Source organism: Cervus canadensis, chromosome 20, assembly GCF_019320065.1.
Source record: "Cervus canadensis isolate Bull #8, Minnesota chromosome 20, ASM1932006v1, whole genome shotgun sequence".
In the NCBI taxonomy this organism is placed as follows: Eukaryota; Metazoa; Chordata; class Mammalia; order Artiodactyla; family Cervidae; genus Cervus; species Cervus canadensis.
This window is the reverse complement of record NC_057405.1, coordinates 56,231,591-56,251,698: the sequence shown is the minus strand read 5'-3', so window position 1 is coordinate 56,251,698 and position 20,108 is coordinate 56,231,591. Positions and strand designations below refer to the sequence as shown.

At 45.0% G+C, this 20,108-nt stretch overlaps 1 protein-coding gene across 3 annotated transcripts in view; it reads right to left on the bottom strand.

Annotated features, from left to right (window-relative positions):
- Positions 1 to 20,108, bottom strand: part of LOC122422514 (sine oculis binding protein homolog) — a 165,231-nt gene that overhangs the window by 7,382 nt on the left and 137,741 nt on the right. For all 3 annotated transcript variants that reach the window (XM_043438946.1, XM_043438947.1, XM_043438948.1), the window contains one exon: positions 12,476 to 14,428. In XM_043438946.1, the coding sequence (XP_043294881.1) occupies positions 12,479 to 14,428 (1,950 nt within the window). In that variant the 3' untranslated portion in view covers positions 12,476 to 12,478. The remainder of the gene's footprint in view (positions 1 to 12,475; positions 14,429 to 20,108) is intronic.

Sequence of the window (20,108 nt, the reverse complement as noted above, 5' to 3'; positions counted from 1 at the left end):
AGTTGCAGTGTTTTCAAAGAAAAGAGTCAAATTTTAAGAAGCACTTACTTTATGTCAAGTATCGCACCAGGCACTTTTATATATTTATTTCACTTGAAAACAAGTGTGTTTTATATACTGATTTATTGAAACAATAATGCTAATGAAGTATTTATCACTGTCCCCATTTTACAGATGAGGAAACTTTGCCAAGAACTTACTTGCTCAAGGTCACCAGCTCGAAAGGGGCAAATCTGAAGTCCAGCTCCTACAACCCCAAAGCCCACGCTCCCCTCGGAGTACTGCCCCCGAGTCCAGGTTTCATCTCTCCCCTTCCTCCCCCTGAGAAGCAGATGTCAAAGCTTGCAGGGGCCTTAGAGACAAGAACTCCAAGAAATTATTTGACAAGAAATAATAATTGCATTTTCATTCAAGTCCTATCCAATACACAAACTAGCTGATGTTGGCTCACGCGCCTTCCAAAAAATCTGCCTTGGACACAAAAGTAGATGTTTATTGTACTAAGACTGAGTTTGTTATTTATTTATATAATCTGAACATAGGCAGTCTAAGTTAGAAAAAAAAAGGAAAGAAAGAAAAGAAAAAAAAATGAGAGAAAAAGGCAGCTTTATGTGGCAAGTAGCTATTGTCTATGGATCAACAGACTTTAAGATTTTTAGGCTAGGTCTGAGAAAGAGGTCTGACACTTCATTTATTCTTCACAAGCAGCCCTTTAGCAGAAAGACAGACGGAGAAAGAGAGAGAGAAGGGCTTCATAGTTAAGGAAACTTCAAGTGAAAAACAAGAGCAAGCATACTGATTCCCGGCCGCCCCCTCCCCAACAGACAATGAGATGGAGTGTGTGGCTAATAATTGCTTTTCTCTGGCCTTTCCAACCAGATACTCAGGTACAACCTATTTCCTCTCTGAAATCAGCTGCCCAGTGTGAGGAAGCAATGCCGTAGGTGGCAAAAATATGATTCTGGTCTTTGGCACCGGCTGTGTAAGCCTAGCAGCCCAGGTCGTATCCCGTGTCCCACTGAGGGGAAAGGCAGAGGGGGACTCAGGTTTTAATCCTGGCTGTGCCACTCTGTGACCGTGAGCATGTGCTCTGCGCGACCCAGGCTCTGCTTATAAAAGTGGAACCAGACATCTTAGAAGGATTTCTGGAGTAGTTTCCCTAACTTCCAAGGTTGGTAGCATGGAAGTGTTTCATGACCTCCCATGACACGTTGAGGGAAGAAGTTCTGGGCTGCAGGAATTACCCCAACAATTCTTACATAATGAGCACCTACTATATATAAGCCAGGAACCTCCTGGGCATTGTACTTCTGTTGTTTACACTGGAGCCCGATAACTCTATGAAGTGGGGCTTATTACCTTCATTTTTTTTTTTTGTATATAAGACATGCTCAGTGGTTTTGCAGGGACAGCAAAGGGCAGCTAGGCTGCCAGTCAGTCCCCAGGACTGCCATTTACTGGCTAGTGACTCTGGGTAGGATATTTACCGTCTCTGTGCCTCAGTTTCTTCATCTATAAAATGCGTTTAATAACGAAACCCCAGAGGGTTGTTGTGGGCATATAACATCTGGAACACTGCTTACATCTAAAAAGGCCGCAGGAAATATTAGTTATTACAACTGTTTAATGAGAAAGACGTAGGCACAACACAGTTATAAAACTTGTCCAAACTCATAGCTGGTAATAAGCAACACAGTTTCAGAGCCAAGCAGACCTCACTCCAGCTCCGGCTCCTCTCCCAGGCATTGTAGCTTTTCTAGTAAGACAGGAACTCCCTTTCCTGGGTACCGCACACGCACCACACTCTACCTAGTTTCCTCATCTGTTCTTCCCAGCAATGTGATGAGCTAGGGACTTAGGCTCCAGGAGAGAAACCACTTCCTCAATCATCCGCTCTGCTGGGATCTGAACACAGGCCGGCCCAACCTCAAGGCATAGGTGTGTACCCCTAAACCAGACACTACCTTCCTTCTCTACCGAGAGTCCTCTTCGCCACAAGGGAAAGTTTCGGAAGGCCTTTGGCCTGGGAAGTTAAAAAGATAAAAGGACATCTCCCACAGTCACCAAACTCTTTTAAAAGTACATGCTGGCCCTGGGGGGATCTGACTCAGCTTCTGTGAAGATCTCTCCCGGTGTCCGACCTTGAGCAAGCCACCCAAGCCTGTGGCTGCTCTGCAGTCCAAAGACAAGAGATTTGGGCCTCACTACGGCCACTGTCCAGGCTCGGCGTCCATCCAGGGACGTCCCCTGTTGGTGAGCCTCTGCCTTCCTTGAGCACCCAAGAGGTGACTGACAGCCTGCACCAGGCCCTGCCCCAGCCGTGGGCGGGGGTGGGGGTGGTCAGAAGGGTGGAGCCCTATTTCCATGACAATCTGGGGCCCTGGCTAGTATCCCCCTTGCCTGAACTTCGGAAGTTCTGTCATCTTGAGGTCTCCTTCTGCTGTGTGCCATGAAGCCTTTTACGCCTACTCTGAGCTCAAAGTAAGGAGTCCATCCTCCCTGCGCATTGCCACGAAGGCTCTTCACGCTTAAAACGTGGATGTGGCAGTGCTCACCCCCCAATGCTGCAGCAAGAACGTCCCGCCATGTTCAGAATCCACTGCTGATAATCAGCCTGTCATCAGAATGCAGGGATCGGCTTCAGCGATGCCAGTCTCTCTTGCTTCCTTTCAGTCTGCGAACAGCTGCTAAAGGAATTTCTCTCAAGCACAGACCTCCAGCCATTCCTGACGTGGCCTGATTCAGAGTACAAGCTCCACGACCCCCTGCTCCACCACCCACCTGCCCTCCTCCGGCCTCCCCCCTCGCCCTCTCTGCAGCCAAGCCCTCTGCTCCAGCCGGGTGAAGGGGACAGCCCTCCCTCATGTGGCTTCTCTTCTCTTCACCTGCGGCTTTTGACAGCCTACTGCCTCCCCTATTCCCCCATTCCCGACTGCCAGTTCACGGCCCTTCTGGGTTTTAGAACCTAGCCCCAAATTCACCTGCTGTATGGAATGGTAACTCCATTAACTACGCCTTTCCTGACCCTCTCTTCTCATTCCCGTGCCCATCCTGCCAGCCCCGAGCTGGGTACTAGTTATGACAAAGTGTGAACTGCCCAGGTCCCTGCTCTTGTCAGAGCCCGCTGTCTCCAGTATCACATCCATTTGCAGGTTCTGCATGAGGCTTGTAACAGTGACCTTGATTATTTCTTGTCTCTGTCAGATCACTGGCTCCTCAAAACAAGTCAAAGACTCCTGCCACTCCCTCTCCTACTTTTTGGCTTTTCTCTTTCTCCCCTCCCTGCCTTCCTACCTCCCTCCCTCCATCCTTCTTTCCTTCCTTCCTTCTCTCTTTTTTTTTTTTCTTCCTTCTAACTCTTAATAACAGTGTCTCCTGCATGGAGTCAGTATTCAAGACAGTTGGTTGAAAATGGATAAGTTTTACCCTCTAGGGAAATAAATGAAGACTAACTTTGAACCATAATGAGTAAAAGGGTACTGCCTCCCTTTGTTCGGATATGATTGAGTTTATTAACTTTTGTGGATTGTGGTATATTAATTAAGTAAAAATTAAGCATTCCAAATATAGGATCTTTAAAAAGTTATTATTCTGTGCATCACACACACACACACACACACAGCTGAGACAGAAAACAAGTTGATCAGAGGATCAGACAGTGAGAAGTGCGGTCAAAATCAGAACCCTGAACCAGTGACTGCTCATCTTCATTTTCAAGGTCATAAGGTTTTTCCACAAAAAATTTTTCATAGTTTTTCAGTTAGTATTTGGGACTTACATTGCTCAAACCCTGGTGGATATGAAAATAGACATTCAGTCCCATGCTTATGATGCCATTGTATTAAATGAGAGGAATGGAGGGACCTGGATATATTTTTGGTTTGGCAAATTGTAGAACTATTTTTTTCAAACATTTGGGGTTTGGCTAAAACCAAAACTTATTTTGCCAAGCACTTTGGCCTTAATTTTTAAACCCATGTGTATTTTAAAAGAAATTCAATCTATATGTTTCTGACTCATTTACACTTAACTCATGAAAATGCTGTTTGGTAAGAGCTAGTAGATGTCCAAGCTAGTTTATGAGCCCTTTTAAAGCCTTCTTTTCCCCATTCTTACCAGAAAGTTGTATTTTGCCAGCCATAAAGAGTGTGAGCCCCAGAGGCCTGTGGTCAGTTTGAAATTTATAACCTCTGAAGGTTAAATGGATTTTAAGTTTGGAAAAAGGTTTTTCCCCCCACCTCCTCTTTTTCATATTAAGTACTCAAACAGGCTACTTATGATAAAGATGGGATCTTATGTCTCAGTTTCTGAAGGCTGAGGGTGAATAGTAAAGAATTCAATCTAACCACCAATGAACTGTCTCTAATACATGTCAGAGGAACAATATGACACTTTTAAGTTCCTATGGGCACAGATTCCAATCCAACATTCTAATGGAAAGTTTTATTAATTACTCTCAGGATAAAAAAAAAGAGGTAGGAATCAACATAATTCAAGTTGAACATTTTACCTTTGGGAGATTTGGTCATTAAAAAAAAAAAATCAGAGACAACCAATCCAGTTCATGACTTTTTATACAGTTAAAAAATAAGCTGAATCTACTAAAAACAACATTTGAATCAAAACCAGAAAAGCAAGAAGAACGTGCATGCATGTTGCAGTGACTTCACCCTCTGTCTACTATACCCTCAGTTGATGCTCAGATACCACTCAATTATAGTATTGTAGCAGGAGAAATCTTTTGGATAAAGTACTTAAAAATGGCTTATAAATATTTAAAATAAAAGCATCTAACAAATCATAATGACAAAGTTTCACATTTAACCACATGTGCTCCAAATATCTTGAAATGACTCTAAATATGGGTTTAAAATATCAAAAGGGCTTGTTGATGGGATGCAGAACTTTGCAGAGAAACCTAAACCAGGTCATTCTTGCTCCCACAACACCCAATATGCACAATTTTTAAAGTGTGCGTGTGTAGATTTCCTTAGAAAAAGATCATGTTACAGTTCTGAATTTCCAAAACAAGAGTTGAAGGATGAAATATAGGGTTTCCCCTTCTCTCACCAAATGCAGCTCAGCCACGTTGCTTCCAGATAATTTGTTATTGTAGGTTGGCTCAAATTTAAGACAGTAACATTTTAGAAACAGTTGGAGAACTAAGCCAGCTGCAAGGAGGATATCATTACAAATTGAGACACATGTTGTATGGGAATACCATTCATTTTCAATACCAAAAACACGTCTGGGGAAATAAGCCATGCAAATGAGGGAGAGATATACTCTTTAATTGCATCTTTTGGACATGAGGTCAATGTTTCATATCAAACGAGTCCATAAAGTGTGTTTCTCCCTTCTGTTCTTCTGTCACATTCTTACTTCCCTTTTTACCCAAAACAAAACACAGCTTGCTATCACAGAAAGACAACAAACCAGAGGTTCAAAGAGGGGAAATGATGAGACAACCATCGCAGCCAAGTCTCTGGATGGAATGAGGCCGGGCAGCGTGAGGCAGCTTTGATTGTCCCAGTCCTGACCCCACACCCACGTTCCCATCTCTCTATTCAGACTTGTGCGTTGGGTAAAATCTCACAGGCACATTCTTGCTTATGGCCACAGCTCGGTCCTAGGAGCTCAGAGATAAGGGATCTCAGGGGCAACTTGCCGAGTGTCCAAATTAAGAACGTTTAGCACATGCAGGATCTTTTCAAAGCACAGGAGATTTATTCCAACGTTTGTTGTTTTCGTCCTTTGCTTCTGCTCTAGTCATTTTCACTAGAATCTTTTAAATGACTCTTGAAATAATTTGTGTGTGTGTGTTTCCCCTCCTTGCTGATGGGTTCATGTTCCCCATCCCGACCCCACCCTGTTTTTCCCTCAAGCAGAGTGCTGTGGAAATCCACAGATCTGGAGAAGAGCTCTCTGGGGTTAGTATTTAGAGCTGGCATCTGAGATGGCATTTACTCCTTTTTCTTGAGACTAAGACCATGTTAAATGATGCCAGGGCTAAATTGTTTATCTTTTAAAGCTAATTTATTTGTTTCTCTTAAATGGATTCCTTTTATGTTTGTGAGGCATTTAAAAAAAAAAAAGTTTACACATGCAGAATGCATTGCCTTAACATGCATCCACGTATATTTATTTAAACCAGCAACAAAAGAATACAAAATAACTCTGTACGGGACAGGGTGGAGGAAGACAACGGTGGCCACCCTCAGCCGCTGACACAATCTCTTTGACAAGAGAGACTGGAAAAGGCGGTGTATTGGTGGTGGGGGTGTTCCACAACATGAGCTAAGTGTTTCATGCTGCAGTGTATTTTGGTCCTCAAACACCTCTGCCCCCCACGATGCTTGTCTGCATGGAGGTAGGTGTAAGTGATTGAACCAGGATGCCCAGGCAGTCACTCGAGCCGGCAAGGGAGCGATTCACTGGAAACTAGACGGGGAGCTTATTTCCAGTGCCCTTCTGGGCCATGGCTTGTTAATAACTAGTTGAATGCCTTCACCTTCCCAAGCACTCTCTCTCCAGGTGAAGAAGCATGTGCTAAGGAGCTATGGGGATTGGTGGCGCTCCCAGATATGGCCACACCAGCGCTCTGGTGTTTACTGATCTACCCAATTCTCGAGCCATTCCACTCCCTTGGCCTTAATAGCAGGGTTGATGGTTTTCCAGTGCAGGGCAGCCGCTGCCTACACAGCATAAACTCTGAAAGGCCAAGTGGCGAAGAAGCATTGAGCTTGTTCCTTTCCTCGCTTCCCTTTTCTGCTTTCCCCACAGATACTCACAGGTTATAGTAACTTGAAGAAAGGTCTGTGACCTTTTGCATTTTGTCACTAAGGCAATCTTACTGAGACAAGGGCTACATTATATGGCTGTAACAGTGATTTTGCAATATTAGGTCCACAGCAAAAATTGCTAAAAATAAATTCCAAGTTTTAAGGGAAATTTACAATTAATTCAGCTTCCTCAGAGTAACAAGAAAAATTGCCGCTCAGATACTGCTTGGTGATCATATAAAATAACCCTTCAGATATGTTAGATATGTAAGATACTTTTTTCTGAAGTCAAAATCTATGAACTGCTCCTCCCAAGAAAATGCCTCCACTCACAGGCACATAAAGCTTTCCACTAAAGTCCAGGGGGAGTGCGGCCGAAGGCTATGCATGGAGACCAGCTTCGGTTGGGGAGCCGCCACACAGATCAGGAGGTTGGCAGGTCAGGGCCAGGACTCATGCCACACTGCCTGACCTTGGAGTCCTCGCTAAAGCTCGAGCACTAAGCGTTTCTCTGGCCTCACGCTAGTCACAGCCCTGTGAAGAAGGAGGGCTGTGATATATCTAAAGGAAATAAATACCCGATCACAAATGTCATTTCCTATTCCATCATAATTTGATTAAAATAATATCTAAAGTCAGATGCCTACACATTAAAACCTTCTTTCAATCTCCTTGTCCTGAAAGTTAAAAGAGACCCAGCAACACTAAGCGAGATGTGTCTAGGAGCAGCCTTGACACTGTTCATCCATAAGACTCTCCCTGATGAGTCTGCAATGATTGCAGCAAGCGCTCTCTCCGGTTCTCACCACTCACCTGTGTGCATGACACACACCTGGCTGTTCCTCACCACTAGCTCTTTGAACCACCTGGACCTAGAGCTGGGCAGCCATCTGCATCCCAACAAACAGGCAGAGCTGCACCACCGGGGGTGATGTCGCCAATGAATGTTTCCAGTAACTAAGTACTGCTGCTGCTAAGTTGCTACAGTTGTGTCCGACTCTGTGCGACCCCATAGACGGCAGCCCACCAGGCTCCCCATCCCTGGGATTCTCCAGGCAAGAACACTGGAGTGGTTGCCATTTCCTTCTCCAATGCATGAAAGTGAAAAGCGAAACTGAAGTCGCTCAGTCATGTCCGACTCTTAGCGATCCCATGGTCTGCAGCCTACCAGGCTCCTCCATCCATGGGATTTTCCAGGCAAGAGTACTGGAGTGGGTGCCACTGCCTTCTCCAACTAAGTACTAGCACATTAAAAATCTCAAGTCTGGCACAGGATCTGAGCACATCCTATTTGTACTGATTTTCTCTTCTCAGTTGAAGGGTTTCCTCTTTTCCTCGCTTTTATGGTCGGCATCCATAGTTATATTTCAACTGTACGGACTTGACTTTGCAGACAGCCGACTCTCTCAAACTTAGCTGGAGAAACTGAACTGGCAAAAAGCTACTTGTCACCTCCATCCTTTGGGCTTCCCTAATGAGGAGAGTCCCCTGCCCTTTTCTTGAAATAGTCCTTTCTGGGATTGTAGCTCCGTGGTCAGGCTAATAATTAAACTCTAAACTCCAAAATGTCAAAACTACAGCTCCCATCCCTTCTTCAGCCCTCTCAGAGCAAATAAAAAGTGGAAGGAACTCTAGCTGCTGGAGTTAGGGGAGTATCTTGGAGTGGGCGCCAGGGACAAGATTCTCAGATTTTCTTTCTGGTCTTAGAAACACATAAAAAATTTGGGAGCCACAAAGGTGGGGAGTTCTTGGTCTTGCCACTCCTTGGGGACGGAAAAAGTGAGGGTGAAAGGGTTACTCATGGTACACATTTTTTCCATTGATTATTTTACTTAAAGAGAAGATGTCATTTCCCTGGAAAATCAAGGAGGGGGGATATTTTCTTTTGAATAACTTCAAACATTTGCAAATGGTTACTGTGAACTCCCCAATGTACCATAAACAAGTGTAAACTGCTGAAATTCAGAAAATGTACAAATACAAACAGCTATCCCCCAAACTCCAAGGCAAAGACAAAGAAAGGAGTATTCCATTTATAAGTGGAATTCTTTGTGGAGAGAAGAGTTTGGGAAATGTTTATACATTGTTTTCCTTATTATTTGGGGGGATTTTATTTTCAGCTTACAGAAGCTGCAGAACTGGTATTTGGCATCTTAAAAGTTGAAGATTAAAGGAAGTTTCCAACCTTTTAAAATCTTCAACTAAACTTAATTAGTTCTGCATCTAGGAAAATATCTGCCTATTTAAATCACTTGTAATCATATCAACGAACAAGAATGCATAAAGTCAGGTAACCAGGAACAGAAACAGTCAAAAGGAAAAAACAAAACCCTGTGATTGCCGAGAACTAGCAAAAATGATGACTTCTTTGAAGGTAACAGCAGCTGCCTGGACTACTGATTTCAAGTTACAGTCTGCTTTGAATCTATTTTAAATTATTTTTTAAAATAGTAATACTGTATGAAAATGGTGGGCATAGCAAAAAGAATGAAAAACCTGGACGGCAGTCACTGACAGACTCGACGCCGAGAGATAATATGAGTCACCAACAAGCGCAGGGAGAATCACTCACCTCCGCCTCACCTACCACAACTCAGCCCAGGCTTGGTTTTGGTTTTTAATGCTTCCCCTTTGGCTTTAACTTGTCACCAAACAGTGTTCACTGTCAGGTCACAAAAGCCATGCAGTCCTTTATTTAACGGATGCATGTCCAATTTCCGTAACCACACGCATGGGCCGGGTTTCTGAAGGCATAGAAGAAAAACAGCGCCGCATGTGCAGAGAAAATCAGGAAGGGTCAGAGAATGTGAGTGAATTACAGCAGGTTGAGACTGTGCTATGAGTTGACACGCAACTACAGAGGGCAAGAGGCGATGTGATTTAGAGGAGCAGAGGCGTTCTTCCCCCATCTTAAATCACTCGCCTTGTCACCCCGCTGTAGTTGGCAAAGACTGAGAGTCTCTGGGTTTACAGAAAAGCTGTAATTTCTTGGGGAAACCCATCATAAAAAAGAACTTTCCAATCTCAGGGGGACTGTAGGTGATTTCGTCATTGCATCTTCTGAAATCGACTGAAGCCAGGTTAATATTTTTAGTAATGACTCCAGTCCACGTACAAGACCCTTGCCTGATTCCTTATTCAGAAATATATATCATCGAAATAGCCATCATATATTTCATGCTTTTATGTTCTTTTGGCCCCATGCTACTTATGGACTAGTGACACTCTCCTTGACCTGGTCACTTCTCACTTAGTAATGGTAGTAAAAGTTTTCACCCTCCTGTTCTTTCTTTAATGTCATTTGAATGCGTGACACTAGAATGTGTTTAAAATTACAATTCCTGATGCTTTTTTGGCTTTCTAAAGGCCATCACTTTTTTTTGTCCCACATCTTTGCATTACTCACTGCTTTGTCAACCAGATTAAACTATGCTGGCAGAGAAATTAGGGCCATTTTCAATTGAGGTGACTAGCAGAAGGCTGAGACTGTCTTTAGAGAACCAAACTTGCAGATGTAAAATCAAGAATTGGTGAGCTGAGTTTTAGTATTCTGCTCCTACTGACAAAGTCATCAATGAAAAACGAAGCCTCAAATTATGAGAAACCCTTCTTGCATCACCCAGCAAGTCCCCTTTCATGGGCTCCGAGCTTCCCAGGAAAACTCCTGGTTACAAGTCAGGTAGGTGTCTGGGTAAACATGCTGACTTCGAGGGACAATGGTTTGGACACATCACATCAAGTGTTCTTGTCCACATCTGTATTTCCTACTGTGAAGTAATGGGTTGGTATTTTTGTTTTTTCATTGTTCTTGCTGAAAAATACAACTGAAAATGATAAAAACAAACAAACAAAAAAACCACTAGAGAAGTTGGTGGGTAGGCTTAGTTTTTATCTAGGAAATTTCCCCCAAGACAACTGAGGTGAATAAAAGAATTTCATCAAGTAGGGCTTATTGTAGGGACCAATTAACCTATTCTCCTACAGTGGTTTAAAGAAAATGTATTCCCTGGAGTCAGACAGCCTAAATTTGAATCTCAACTTACTAACATGGAAATCTTGGAACCTTGGGCAAGTTACCTAATTTCTACATCTTAGTGTTCTCATCAGTAAAATGAAGACAACTGCCAAATGAATCCTGACCCAAAGAAATACTACTGAAAAACACTTAGAGAATGACCTGCACATACAAATATGAGCAACTGTTCTTCCTAAAAGGTCTGCTTCTCCTTGCCAGACCTCCTTCCTCCCAGTGTACATTGCCACCAGACTGTAAGTGCCTTGAGGACGGGCACTGCTCCAGATTCACTTTGTGTCCCCCAACCCACCTCCCTGACCCCTGCTCCTGGAAAGAGCTGTGCGCAAGCTATGTGCTCAGTAAACATTCATTTCCCCTGCTTTCCTCTCCTTAAAGAGCTGATAAACCTCAGCAGAACATTAGCCTGTTTGCTGTCCTTGTGGACAGAGGAGAGCACTCAGGCTTTGGGTCCAGCAGGCCTAAGTCGAATAACAATTCCCTCACTTACCAGCTTTGATTTGGGCAACATCTCCAAGCCTCATCGTCATCCTTGGTAAATGCAGACAATGCTTATTCCACCAGGATTGGCGGGAAGATCAAATGAGGCTGCATCTGGCTACAATGGGCAGCCACACAGGCTCACTGCCCTCCCCCTAACTGCAATTGTGAACTTGTTATTTGTCCTCTGCCTGGTATTAAGGAGGATTCCTGCCTCCGCCCCCGACCCCACCAAGGTCAGGGATGTATACTCTCACTCACTTCAGTGACTGTTGCCCTTTTCTCTGCCAGAGCCTCCCACTGCCTGGAGAGGTGAGCAGGCCATCAGCTGAGCTGCTGAGTCCCAAAAAGGGGAGAAGGCAAAGCTGATCGGTGATGCTTGAGGCCTGCCCTGGGGAATGCTGGCTGGGGACAAATGAAGGAAGAGATCCCAAGAACAGGAGCTGCTCCAACACCCTACCAGGCAAATGGGGCTGCATGGCCTGGGTTCAGTTGGCATAGGCATCTAAGAAGCTTAGATTTTCTTCTCATCTTGCAAATGGAATTCCCTGGTTATTGAGACCACTTGGTGAGTTGGGACATTCTGCCAATGCCTGTACCAGCTAGCTCCAGGGAGTGGCTCTGCTCACCTTTTACTCCTGCTGCTGCTGCTAAGTCGCTTCAGTCATGTTCGACTCTGTGCGACCCCATAGACGGCAGCCCACCAGGCTCCGCCGTCCCTGGGATTCTCCAGGCAAGAACACTGGAGTGGGTTGTTATTTCCTTCTCCATCACCTTTTACTACAATCAGTCTATAACCTCATGACTGAACAGGTACAGGTTCTGAGCAATCGTTGGCTCCTTCCTCCCTGCATCCTCCTCTACTTACAGACATGAGCCTAAGAACAAAAGTGTAATTAGTAGACAGTGTTTCAATTCAGGTTCAAGACTGGGCTTTATCACTAAGTGACCTTGGGCATGGCACTTACTTGCTGTTGATTTAGTTCTCTCAGCTGTAAAATAGGAATTGGATGAAAATGATGGTAGTATGTGACCACACAAGGCGTAGTGTACAACACAGAACTCAAAACCATGATTGTCAACACAACTCTCTCTACCCCCTTTGCACGCATTTGCCTTATAAGAAGTAAGGAGCAGTGAAGTGACTCGTGCGGAGAAGAGCCCCGGTGGACATACAAACCTTTTACTTATTCTGATTTCTAATTCGGAGGCACCTCCTTTTGAGTGGAGGCTCCAGGTCCTCGGGCCCGGCGCTGAGCATGGGCGAGGAGATGATGCAAGGCGCCATGGCAGCCTTCTCCGCGGGTTTTGGCACAGGCTGGATCACGCAGCCCGTCTTGGGCAGCATCCGCAGAGCGTACGCGTGGTCCTCGTCCGCGGGGTTATTAAGGTTCGGGTCTGACTTGTCGCCCCCCGCCAGGGCCTCCTCCCCCATCAGCTTTTTGGCCGCCTCCCCGTCCAGGTGGCAGTTGGAAGCACAGTTGTTCTCCTTGACCGACTCCAGCTCGCTCACCGCCGGCTCCTCCGGCGACAGTAGCTTCTTGGGGGCCGCGGGAGGCGGCGGCGGCGGCGGCGGCGGCTGCTCGGGCGGCGGCTCCGCGCCCTTGGCGCCCTCGGCGGCGCCCCGCGTGCCGTTCACAATGACATTGCAGGCCGCGGCGGCCTCGGGGCCCGCGGGGGCGCCCGGGCCCGGGTCGCCAGCGGCGGGCGGGCTGCAGTGGCCGTCCCTGCAGCCGCCGCAGGTCCTGCGCTCGGCGGCGCCGGGTTCGCGCTCCGCCTTGACGTGCGCGTGCAGCGCGCGGTGGATCACGTTGTGCAGCCGGGCCCGGTGGCCCACCGTCAGGTCGATGACGCCGTCCTGCGGGCCCTGCAGCACGCCGCCGGGGAAGCCGAGCTGGCCGCCCGCGCCCGGGGGGCTGCCGGCGCGCCGCGTCAGGTCCACCACCTCGCTCCGGCCGTGCTCCGCCGGCGCGGGCGCCAGGCTCAGGGCCTGGCCGGAGCAGCCGGGCGGCGAGTCCGCGGACTTGGACGAGCCCTGCTTGGAGTCCCGGGGGGACAGGGAGTGTCCGCCTGGCTTGCCTCCTGCCGCCGAGGAGTCGCCGGGGGCGCTCGGAATGAAGTTCTCCCCGTTGCTGGAAAACCCGTTGGGGGGCTTGGAATCACTGACATGGGGGACGGGAATGGGGATGGGGATGGGCACGGGCAGGGGTACGATCACGGGGTATGGCACGAGCAAGGTGGGGGGCGGCACCAGCGGGGCGAGCGACGGCAGCCCGAAATTCATCATCTGGGGCACGGGCATCGGGCCATTTGGCATCATGCTCACCGGCGGGAAGGGGAGACTCGGCAAGGGTGCGCCGGGAGGCGGCGGGGGCAGCAGGCCCGGGGGGTTCCCCGGCATCGTCGGGGTGCTCGGGGGGTGGATGTGGGGCGACAGCAGGGGCCGGTGCATGGGGCTGGAGGTGGGGCCCAGGTTCCTGGGGCCGCCTGGCGGGGGTCCGATGCCGGGGAGCATGGGGTTGGACAGGGGGCTGTTGGGGTTGGAGGCGTGGTGCGGCGGGCCGCGGATGAAGGGCGGGCGGAGCTGCTGCATGATCTGTTGTTCCATGAAGATGGGCAGCGGGACCGGGCCGCGGTTGGTCATCACCATGGGAGGGCTGCGAGGTGGGACTCCGAGGGGAGGCCCGATGCTCGCAGGTGGCTGGACAGAGACAGGAGGGATGTTTGGAGTCTCGCTGATGGGCATGGACTTGGGCACTGGCGTAGGGATTTTAGTGACAGAGCAGTTGGCAGTGTCAGATGGAGAGACGGTGGTGGACGCCGATGGGCCAGGGCCCTGGCTTTGGCCAGCTGCAGCCCCCGGGGAGGGGGCCTTCCTGCGAGCATCTGTTAGAGGGATATTCCAAGAGTCTGGAGTGAGCAGCTGCACCCCGGAGCCTTCTGTTTTATTTTCCATGGGAGGGTGTAATGTGCTGCACAGCCCAGCTGGAAGATTGGCCTGTGTCTCTTTGTAGAAAATGTCCATTTTGTACTGATTGAGACATTTCGCACTGCAGAACTGAAGCCTTCTTTCCCCGTCCCCAAAGTCCAGGTATTCTTTTGTGTGTCTTATGTGCTTACACCAGTCACATACCTACAACACAGTAATAAAGAAGAAAAAAGATAAGCAAGCTCCTTTGGTGGATAGCATTTCATGTTTTACATAGAGGTTCTTTTCAAACTTTATCATAATTTTTCAACTAGGCGGAAGTGTTTCCTTCTAAAAGGTAAAATTCTTAAATGTTTGTAAAATGATTTCTCTTTGGAAGCCAGAATCGCTTTATAAATATTAACTCTTCAGACTAGCAATTACCACTGTCTCCTATTTTAAAAAAAGAAAAAAGAAACTGTGTTGTTCCCCTTTAAGCATGACTTAAAGGTGGATCTGACAAAGAGTACATATACCTGCCCATATATTTTCCCCAGTCAAAGAGGCTCATTGTTCATGCAAATCTAAATAGTTTTGGTGAAAAGAATTCTCCCAAAAGTTCAGTGGGCTTTGAAATATAGACCCTTAAAATTCTCCTCACACAAAGTCACTTTACACTATTGACTGTTGGATAATGCAGTTGGAAGGGGTGTGCTGTGTTAACCAATAACACATAGCACTGAACATCATTATGTCTGGCTTCCAAGGGGAAACTTGGAATTAGTCATGAAGTCTGTGTGAGGTTTAGCTATTCCCAACCTGTGATGTTGCAGCAAGCTAGAATTATTTTTTGAGCTGTTTGCCCACTCTCTCTCAGTAGTCAGAATTTTTGGTGACATTTCTTGGCAGGCAGTCTTATTTAACAACTTTTCAAACACCAGAGAACGTTTTCCAAAAGTTTTTATGGCTTTCCCCCCCTTCAAATCTACTCCTGGCAAAAGAAAGACATCACCAAATTTATTTTAAAGTTGGGCTGCAGAACTAATTAAAGGCTGAGAGCTTTTCCCAATTGGAAATCACTAGACATCAAAGTTCAAAAAATAGTCATTCTCGGCTTCAGAACCCATTACTTTGGAGAAATTATTGTGATTTCATTAACACATTAATTTTGCAACACCATCAGCTCTCACAGATGGTGAAGACATGATCTACAATTCAAATATGACTCTTGTTTGCACAAATGTCTTTCCTTCATATGGCATTTTAAACAAGAATTAATATGAGTAATCTTGCCATAGCTATAAACAGATAAACAGATGTCAAAATTTTCAATAGTTCTTTCAGTGCCTTACTTTTTTGACTGAACATTACACACACAATCTTTTTTTCTTTCTTTCTTTTTTTTTTTTTTTGGTCATTTCCTCAGCACTCAAGCCATACAGCAGGAGAGGAAGAATTCTGAAACACAATGCAATGGTGAGTTCATTGAATCTGAATCTCTTTTCAATAAAGCCCTGGTTCCAATATTGCTCTGAATGGAGCCCTGTTTTTGTTGAGAAGGGTGTCTGTTGTTCTGTTGCTGGTGCATGTTTTTTTAACTATGGCAAACTGATAGCATTAAAAATGATAAATTTTAGTAATGATTGGTCACATAAACAATGCAAAAACAACATATGCTGGGCATTTGATTACTCATCTCATTTAACTCTCAGCTTTCCTAGACTGTAAACAGTGGTGGCAGGCTAGTGTGTGATTGTGAGTGTACACACTCATGGCAGATGTGTCTGTATGTGTAAATCCACTCTTTTCCTTCTCACTTTTCCCCCTGATATTGCAGGTAATATATTCGATGGTGTGAGACTGAATAACAAATACTCCTTGGCATACATTAGTTTTTTTGTTTGGTCTCATATCAAAAAACCCTTTCAAAATGCTTGTAGCAAAAAAACAAAAAAAACCAAAAAACAATACTAAGATACTCCTGTGTTTCATTACAGTGTTTCAAGTTTCTCCAGAATTAAGAGTTGTGTTTTTATTTTTATCACAGTTGGGATGTCTAGTTTACAAATAAGCACAGAATTGCTTCTGATGAGAAGAGACACACAGAATCTATCAGACTCTTAAAATTCTCATCTAGATAAAGGTTAAATAAACTATTGAAAACTTGATGCTCATAAGTTATTGATTTTAAAACCTGATCATTTTTATAAAATTAATGTATAATGACATGACATTTAAATTCCAATATGAAATAAAGCCACCAGATTCTGTTTCAACATTAGGAATCCAGAGAAAGCCTAAAATGTAAATTTTTAAGCTTGAAGTGAAGGATCAAATATAGCTTCTTTAATCATGAACTAAAAGAACATTATCAATGAATTAAACTAATTAAAATAATATATTAAATTTTCTGGCATATTTCTTTTGGATCGTATTTTTTAACCATAAGGGGAAAGAGTTTTCTGAAATCCTTAATTGGTTTTCAAATTGCCAGACTGAATTATTTGCCTCCAGAGGATTCCTATGTTTCCTCAAGCTAAATAAATATTTTCAAGTAGAGTAACAAAAAATAATCTAAATATAACTTAAATGCTCTCCCTTCACTTCCTTCACTTTCAATAATTCATTGATGAATAAGGAATGCTTATAGATCTATCCCAATTATCCAAGGAGAGTTCTCCACCATATTTTATTTATTTCCTCATAAAAGGAATTACGGACATGAAAGTTCAAAGCAGATTCTATTTCATCAGGCTTTCCAGTTAAAGCAAAAGCCTAATGGTTACCTACTTGATTTTCTGCAGCATCTCAAAGGGTTTACGTAATATTGTGACAGTTTATGACTGTCTTATTTTGGGTAAGGAGTGTGAGTGTGTGTGTATCCTTGTCTTATTACATTTCAATTCTGAACACTGGTCTAAAAACACAGTAAAGCAATCTTTCTGATGAAGCGAAAAATTATTAGAGGAAAAAAATTGTCACTTAAGACATAATGAATCACGTCTGTCTTACAGGACACATCGTTTAAGATTGGGTCAATGAATTTATGGCACAAATGGCTATATCATGTGAAGCAATAAAATGCAACACATCATTCATTCTACATCTAACTAATGACACACTTCTCGTAATTAAAGATTTCATCATGAGAGCCTGAGCTGATTACTTAAGATGTCGTAGTTAGGTGAAAATATATACTGTAGATCTTTCTCTTTAATAAAATAACATTTGCATATCCATGAAATACACAGCATGTGTCTCATAAGCTATGGTTTTTCTGAATTGTGTTATAGGGTATCCTCCCTGTCTTTTTTTTCCACAGACGGCTTTAATTTTTTCTTTTTAACCTTTTGAGGCATTATTTTTTTCCTCATTATGCCAAGAAGTACCAAAATTCCTTCAGATATTTTAGAAGATAAAGAGTAAGAAGTGCAGAGCTCAACTCACTGGGCTCTGGAATGATTTCCCCTAATTCCACCCGGCTTTGTTTCTGTTGGAATCTGGCCTCTTTGGTTCCACTTCTCCCCCTAACAGGTCCCAGATTGGACAGAGCCGAGGCTGAAGCTGTTTAACGATGGCAATCTGGGGACCGAACAATCAGCTAATGCGAGGCCTTTGAGTGAGACAGCTGAAATGCTTCGTATCACAAATACATAATGTATCACGTGGAAGACAAAAAGATCACAAAGGAGATAAACAAATGCGTATTCCATTCAACCCTATAACAGCAGTCCTCAAAAAGATTAAATTTACCTTCCTGGGATGTGTCCAATTCTAAACAACAGAATGAACATTTCCTTTAGTCCATTTAGAGTATTTATATTTTGGTGGCTGACTGCCAGAGTAGTACTTATAAGCTCAGTGGCCTGATGGATTCACTCCTTTCCTGTGAAATAAATGTGGCAACCTACACCGCTAAACTGCTCAAAAGACACTGCCTCAGCAAAAATATCACTTGCTCTTGATACAAGAAAACTGAAAAGCAGGACTTCTGGTTCCTATAACTCTTTCCATCTTGTATTTCCCCTGGAAAGAAAGAAAGCTATTCATGTTGGCAACTGAGCCTTTATTTTTATATAAACGTCCAAAGTCAAAGCCAAAGTATGCCATGAGGTTACCCACATGGGCACAATATATACACTCGGCTGGGCTTAGAAGAAGATTCGGGTAGTGAGGGAGGGGGACAGGGTGCCTAATTAACACATTAATCAGCTGTCAGCTGTGGGAGTGAAGTTCATCCTGGAGTGGAATCCACCCCCCACTGCCTTCTGAGTGGTAACCGGCATCAGGCAATATTAAGAAACTCTTGCTGAAACCTTTCTTACTAGGCAAAGACATTTGCAGCAATGGAACAGTAAAAAGATATTAGCAAATCCTTGAATACCATCAACAATTTGAAAAACAAAACAAAATCTTCGTGTGCTCCTGACTTTTCATGAATACAGCACTCAGGTAATAGCTCAGAAATTGTAGCTGCTTAACCAAGACTGGGGGGAAGGAAATGGCAACCCACTCCAGTGTTCTTGCCTGGAGAATCCCAGGGACGGAGGAGCCTGGTGGACTGCCGTCTATGGGGTCGCACAAAGTCGGACACAACTGAAGCGACTTAGCTGTAGCTGTAACCAAGACTGGAACTTGCCATAAGAGGCTGGTTCTCTAGATCTTGGCCTGTTGAACACAGCATTGATCTTGCAGTCCAGGCCAGCTCAAAAAATCATGAGCTCACCTAGGAGTGAAGCCAAGGAGGCTCTAGAGACATGGACGGGGGTGATCCGTGTTTTGAAGAGTTTGGGTCTGCTTTACCTATAGATAATCACCTCATAGCATGAATTAAGAACCTTAGACTGATCCTACCTGAATACCTGCTTTCAGCTCAACCCTGCGGTCCATGGCCCCAGCATCAGCTGTTCCTTTGGATTCAGGCTCTGCCTTTATCAGGGCCCTAATTTGGTGCACTTGGGCAGCAGATTGATTTGGAATTAGAAGATGTGGGTGTAAGTTTGGGCTCCATCATTTTCCAGCAGCACAGCCTTATGAAAATGTCAGCTTCGGTTTCTTCGTCTGTGAAATGGAGCTAATAGTAGTGATGGGTAATGCTGGTGTACTGGGCATATCAGTAACCTTTATAGAATATTCTTTCAGTTCCTAACCTGCCTCCCTCATGGTTGCTGACTTCCTAGGAACATCCCATATGTTTAAGTTCAGTTTAACTTAATGGGAGGATGTTTCTATGGCAGCGTGAGGAGGAAAAGGAAGGTTTTCATCCAGGCTTTCCTAGGAGCCTGCGTCTGTTTGACATAGAATGGAGCCTGTCTCTCTCTGGGCAAACACATGCTGAACCTCACAGAGCCAGCTCCCATCCTGCCATTCCAGGGGTGACAGAAGGACTGTCTGCAGTTACAAGGAACGGGATGACAGACCTGTGCGAGTCCCAGATGCCCATCCTCCTGGGAAGGCCTTATTCAGTTCCTGCTGAGCCCACTTTTTCTAAGGCCAGTCATTCTCCAGTTCAGGCAAAAGCTTGAAAAAGCAGCACGGCTGCATGGAAATGAGTGTTAGAACCATTAAGATGAGTAATTCCTCTTAGGCTCAACTGCTGTTTGAATAGTGGAAGCCATAAACTGTGCTATTCATGTTTTATTAAAAAACAGAACTGATGAATGATCTGCTTGACTCATTACATGGCAGAAACTATCTTCCAAACGAAGGGCCAGAAGCCACGGTATCACATGCCCTGAAGACAGGATGACCCAAGCCGGCATGGCAGAATGTGTGTGAGGGCTAGCCCCCATGGAGCGGGGCGCCAAACTCTGAAGGGGGGGACCAAGTTCACCATTCCAACTTTCCTTGCAAAGTTGGATTACAGAGAAGGAAGGAAGAAGATGACCTAGCCTTAGACATGCAT